We start from the raw sequence: 6000 nt of genomic DNA, 5'->3' as shown, positions 1-6000 counted from the left end.
CATAATAACAAGTAATTTTCATTTGCGATATTAATAATATGCTGTTTATATAATCTAAGATAATATTCGATTGTAAGCTATAGTTGGAAAGTTGAAATTAGAGCTCATCTCACGTCCATGTTTACGTGTTGATGAATTTGAATTTGAATTTGAAGAGAAAGGTAAGGTAACTATATTACATTCCTTAAAATATTAGGATTTTGGAATAGATAATAATATTTGATAGGGTAATATACTAATGGCATTTGAAAACATAAAAATGGATATATAAAATAATTATGGCTACTAAGTGAAAGTTAAAAAATTAAATATTAAAAGGTGTTATTCGCATTTCTATAGGTCATACCAAATAGATTTCTCTCAATTGAGAATGGATGTCAGACGAGGAAAGGACCTAAAATCCTTCTATTCTTTCCATTAAAAAAGTCTAATTAACATGATTGGTTTAACCGGTTGTCAGGTCGTTCGCAGTTTTGTAAAAATCGATTCAACCCTAAAATTGAATCAAGCCAATTAAATAAACCGACATCGCCCATCACACTATGGGAGCTGACCATGCTGGAAGTCGTTACCTTAATTGCAAGGAGGGGTATGCCAAAGGCAAGGCTAGTGACTTAATCGTTGTTTGGTTTTAAATTTAAGAAAACCGATAATATTTGGTTTGGTTTTATTAAAACAAACCGCAGAAAAACATAATCAAACCAATAAATTTTTTACACAAATTTTATTATTATATATATACATTATATTAATTTCTATAAATAATCTGTATACTTTTGATGAAAATTTTGTTTATCTCTAATAAACTAATGAACTTTGCACCTAAGGCGCATTTCTTAAAAGAAAGTCATGAATCCAAACTTTATTCAAAGAAAAAACTATGAGATTACCTATATTTTTTTATAATCTTTTTTCACTTGATTAAGGCTTATAGATCTTAACACATTTTTTCCATAATCCAAGAAAATTGTAGTCATCACAATAAAAGGTTAATAGAGGATTATAAGTTGAAAAATGATGGAAAATTGTATTTTAATTGTAGAAGAAAATATGAAAGAGAGAAATACCATTAGGTTTCTTAAAACAGAAAAACCGAATCAAACCGACAACAACCAAACTGATGGATGTGAATTATATTTGGTTTAATTTTAATAATTAAAAAACAGTTTGCATTGGTTTGGATTTGGTTTTAACCAAAATCCGACTCAAATCGAACCATGAACACCCCTATTTGTTGTCACTGAAGAGGATATAATAAATTATCTTATAAATTAATAAGAAAATCTTTAACCACTTGTACTTTCCGTAAAGTTACATAATAGTACTAGTTAGCAAATCCACATTATATCATTAAGATATTAATTCCTATTACTACTTTATTTGAACAATTTTGAATTATAATCACTTGAGTGACAGACCAAAATTAAACGGTAGAACTTATTTCGTTAGAACTATATTTGGTATAAATTCATGCATATTAGAGTAAACCATATTTTAATTCTAATGATTGTCAATTTGTTATATTTGTCTTCATATGTCAAAATGGTAAAATTATTAAGTTCAGTAAATCATAACTATACTTGGTATGAAATCAAGCACAATTAATTAAGTCATATTGTAATCCCACTGATATGCCAATTTGTTAAGAAATTAAATTATTTGGCATCAGCTACCAAAATGGTATGACAATCAAATCCAAAAATCACACAATTGCATGATAAATACCCCTCTAACTATATATTTCTAAAGATTAAAAAAAGAAGTACCAGAACAATGGGAAAAGTCACTTTCTTCATCCCCCTCTTTACCCTCTTTTTGTCACATTTTGTGGCTTCAAGCCTTGCAAAGAGGCAAGGTGATGTTCTTGGCAAATTTTACAAGGCTAAGCAAAAGAAAGATTTAGCTATTGGCAAGAGTTATTTTAAGGCAGCCCTTGAGAATGTAGAATTGGACAAAGTTATTCTTCCACAAGAGGGACTTAAAGAAAAAGATTGGATCGAAAAATTGCCTGGACAACCAACAGTGAAGTTCCAACAGTATGGTGGCTATGTTACAGTCAACGAATCTGCTGGTCGTGCCTTGTATTATTACTTTAGTGAAGCAGAGAATTCCAAATCATTGCCTTTGCTTCTTTGGCTTAATGGAGGTATATATAACATCTTTATTGTGTTTAAAGTGTTTTGCTATATACTTTTGAGATAAACCTTTCTCATTGACATGTATAGTTTTATTGAATTACATACTTCTGGTTCCGCCAGGCCTAAAACATATTTGTGCATGTGTGAATATCACATGTAAATAAATAGCATCCAAATTATTTAAGCAGGGATGAGAAAAATATTACTATTCATGAGAAGGGTATTTTCTGATGTTCAAAAGTGACTTAGTTCACTTGTGGACGAAAGTTCTTTTTCAAACCACTATACTATTAATTTTGTAATTTCATATCATTTGCTCCAAAGAACACTAAGATCTTTTTTATCAATACACTATAGGATTATTAATATTGTGATTAAATCTTGAATATAATTGTTTATTCATACAGCAACCAAACATCAGAAAGTATATTCCTTCATACCAAGCAATATGTACTGAGGTGTACAATGTTCCGGGACCATGTACACACCTATAGCTTTATCAAACTCCTTTTCTCCTTATATATATAGCATATGTTTGCTCCGACTTTTGAAAACTAATGTCGCATTTGTGTTGGATTCTTACAAAGTAAACTACAATTACAAGATGCGATAATGACCAGGTGATAGTTTTAAAGAGTCAAAGCATCATATTTTATACACTCCAAAAAGTACTGGATCTGATTATGTATAACTATACTTAAAATTCTGTTAATCCTTTCTGCAGGTCCTGGCTGTTCTTCTATTGCATATGGGGCCATGGAGGAACTTGGACCATTTAGAGTTAACAGTGATGGAAAAACATTACACAGGAATCATTATGCCTGGAACCTTGGTAATTAAAATTCCTTTTATGTGTAACTTTTCAAATTAATGTTTGGAAAGAAATTCAGAAATTCTCATTGCTAATTAATTCTACTATCGAATTAGCTGCAAATGTGTTGTTCTTGGAGTCTCCTGCTGGAGTAGGATTTTCTTATTCAAATACAAGCAGTGACCTCAAAACAAGTGGAGATCGAAGAACTGCTAATGATAATGTAGTATTCTTACTTAATTGGCTAGAGAGATTTCCAGAGTACAAGAATAGAGATTTTTACATTTCTGGTGAGAGCTATGCTGGGCATTATGTACCTCAGTTGGCACATGCAATTCTTCACCATAACAATCTTGCCAACAAGACTCTTATCAATCTAAAAGGAATCATTGTAAGTTCTCTAATTTAATTAGTGAGTTACAGCTGGCAGTGTACATAAGTTAAATCCTACAAATTACAAGTTCCATGCCACTGACGGGTGATTAAAAATTGCAGATTGGGAATGCAGTGATCAATGAATGGACAGATTTCTTAGGAAATTATGAATACTTTGCTTCTCATGCCCTAATTTCAGATGAAACTTACCTTGACATCCATAAATATTGTTACTCTGATAATACCTACAATAAGCCAAAGTGCTATAGCGCGCTTGAAGTTGCAGACAACAATACCTACAATCTTGACATCTACAACATTTATTTTCCCCTTTGCCATAATGGCAATCTCACCAAATACCCTAAAATATCCTCAGTAAGTTGAATAATTCTACATTCACAAATTCTATCCCGTATAAGATAGTAGAAATGTGGTATTGTATTAACGTGTTATTTTATGTAGCCATTGGAGTTTGACCCCTGCTCGGATAAATACGTACATGCTTACATGAACAGGCGGGATGTTCAAAATGCACTTCATGCCAATGTTACCAATATCAAATATGATTGGGAAGCATGCAGGTAATTATCACCAAACACATTCCCAAATTAAATATCTCAACATTTTTCAAGTTAAATTAGATTGTATTGCTTCAATGATTTACTACATGTTCAATTCCCAATTTTCGTTAGTCTTCAATTGCTCAGGAAATGAGCAAATCTTAACAGATAATTTCAATTGAATATTTTCTTTTAGTGTTTTCTTTTTTGTCAGTTCTAACTATTTTTTTTTTTTTTTTTTAAGAGATCCACTCTCTAACAATTGGACAGACAGCGCGGCAACTGTAATTCCTCTGCTCAAGGAGTCTTTGGCAAAGGGTGTTCGAGTATGGATTTTTAGGTAATTTTATTCCCCACTATTCATTATAGTACATATTTTTTTTCTTTCTGGGATCTTATATATCCTGTATATAGAGGGCTTGATTACAAATATTTAACTTATATTTGTATTTGGAAATTAAAATGCAGTGGTGATACAGATGGAAGGGTGCCTGTGACTTCTACAAAGAGATCCATACAGGCAATGAACCTTACAGTTGACAAACCTTGGCGCTCTTGGTTGTATGGAGGCGAGGTAAAACAAAAAAAATTGCTCACCAAACAACTTTTGCTGACCACTCTTTCTTACTAATTCTACTGATTTTCTATTTGAAAATTGACATAAAACTTAATTTTATATTTCGCAATGTTTTAACTTCTATATTGAAATAACGATTAAGGAAAAATAAATTAATTATTTTGTTTGGATATATTGCAGGTTGGAGGATATGTTGAAACATATAAAGGAGGTCTAACATTTGCAACAGTAAGAGGGGCAGGACATGAAGTTCCAAGTTACCAACCTGCTAGAGCCCTTTCCCTTATTTCTCACTTCCTTTTTGGCACACTACCCCCTGGGGATTTTTAGAGGAGCTAATCTAGCAAATCCTTTTGTGTAATTAAGTTATTATTATTAATCATTTCATGAGCGTTATTTGACAAAGTTTAATATAATAGAACTTGATCACTTGAGCTACCTTATGACATCTGTCTCTCTTTCGCTCATTATTTTTTACGTTTTGCTTCTTCTTTGAATCCTCTTGTTTTGGAATCAAACCTGCACCTTAAAGTGATAGGCAATGTGCAAATTAGTCGAGGTATTGCATTTATAGAAATATATAAAGTTTAAAACATGTCGATATTCGTTAAGACATGATGCATTAAAAGTGCTTAATTAGTTGAGGTAATGCATTTATAGTAATGTTAGTAAAAGATCACAATGGCACACTTCGAATCAACCAATGTGTGAGTAAAAGTGAAGATTGTCACGCTTAATCTTGAAACGATGGAAGAACAAGAATATTTAGGCCTAAAACATAGCCAACCCTACGTCAAAAGTTTAGCATCAGGGCAACTGGCATTGTCAACACTGAAGACTAAATACTACTCCCTCCATCCCAAAAAGATTATTTTAGTTTGACTTGACACGGAATTTAAGAAATAAAGAAAGACTTTGAAATGTGTGGTCCAAAACAAGCCTTAGATATTTGTGTGGTTGTAGATCATGTTATAAAGTTAAAATTGTTTTCAAATATAGAAATGTGTGAATCTTTTTGGGACAAACTAATAAGGAAAGTAATACAATCTTTTTGGAACGGAGGGAGTACTAATAAACACTGAAAGTAGAGCATGGCGTCATAAACAATACTAAGTATAAAGAAATTAAAGCAAATATTGATATAACTACAAAGGATATAGTATTAGATAGGAGGGAAAAGGGTCAAAAATACCCCTCTATTTTGGGAAAAGAGTTAAAAATGTCCTCCATTACAAATTTGGATAAAAAATATCCCTCCGGTCATTAAATTTTTCAAATATAATCCTGTCTTAATGGAAATTCCCAAAATAACCCGATTTCATTTTTAAACCCGCTCCATTTAAACCCGACTCAACTAAATAAAAAACCCACATGGGTTACCCACTCCGGTGCCTAGTGGCTCCAAATGTAGGACTCGGGAACAAGTTGGTCGCATATGAGTTTTTAATGTAGTTGGATCGTGTTTAAATGGAGCGGGTTTAAAAATAAAATCAGGTTATTTTGGGGGATTTGGGATTTCCGTTAAGAGGGGTATATTTG

The 6000-nt window shown here is 32.0% G+C and overlaps 1 protein-coding gene across 1 annotated transcript; it reads left to right on the top strand.

The window, feature by feature from the left end:
- The first annotated feature begins 1773 nt into the window (after positions 1-1773).
- Positions 1774-4882, top strand: LOC132063202 (serine carboxypeptidase-like 40). Its single transcript, XM_059455658.1, has 8 exons — positions 1774-2146; positions 2863-2970; positions 3066-3340; positions 3445-3699; positions 3787-3905; positions 4129-4224; positions 4353-4458; positions 4642-4882. Exons 1-8 carry the CDS (start codon positions 1774-1776, stop codon positions 4789-4791), a joined length of 1482 nt encoding a protein of 493 aa, XP_059311641.1. The 3' UTR covers positions 4792-4882.
- The last annotated feature ends 1118 nt before the right edge of the window (positions 4883-6000 follow it).

This window comes from Lycium ferocissimum, chromosome 7 (genome assembly GCF_029784015.1).
Source record: "Lycium ferocissimum isolate CSIRO_LF1 chromosome 7, AGI_CSIRO_Lferr_CH_V1, whole genome shotgun sequence".
Taxonomy (NCBI): Eukaryota; Viridiplantae; Streptophyta; class Magnoliopsida; order Solanales; family Solanaceae; genus Lycium; species Lycium ferocissimum.
This window is presented reverse-complemented; position numbering and strand designations above follow the sequence as displayed.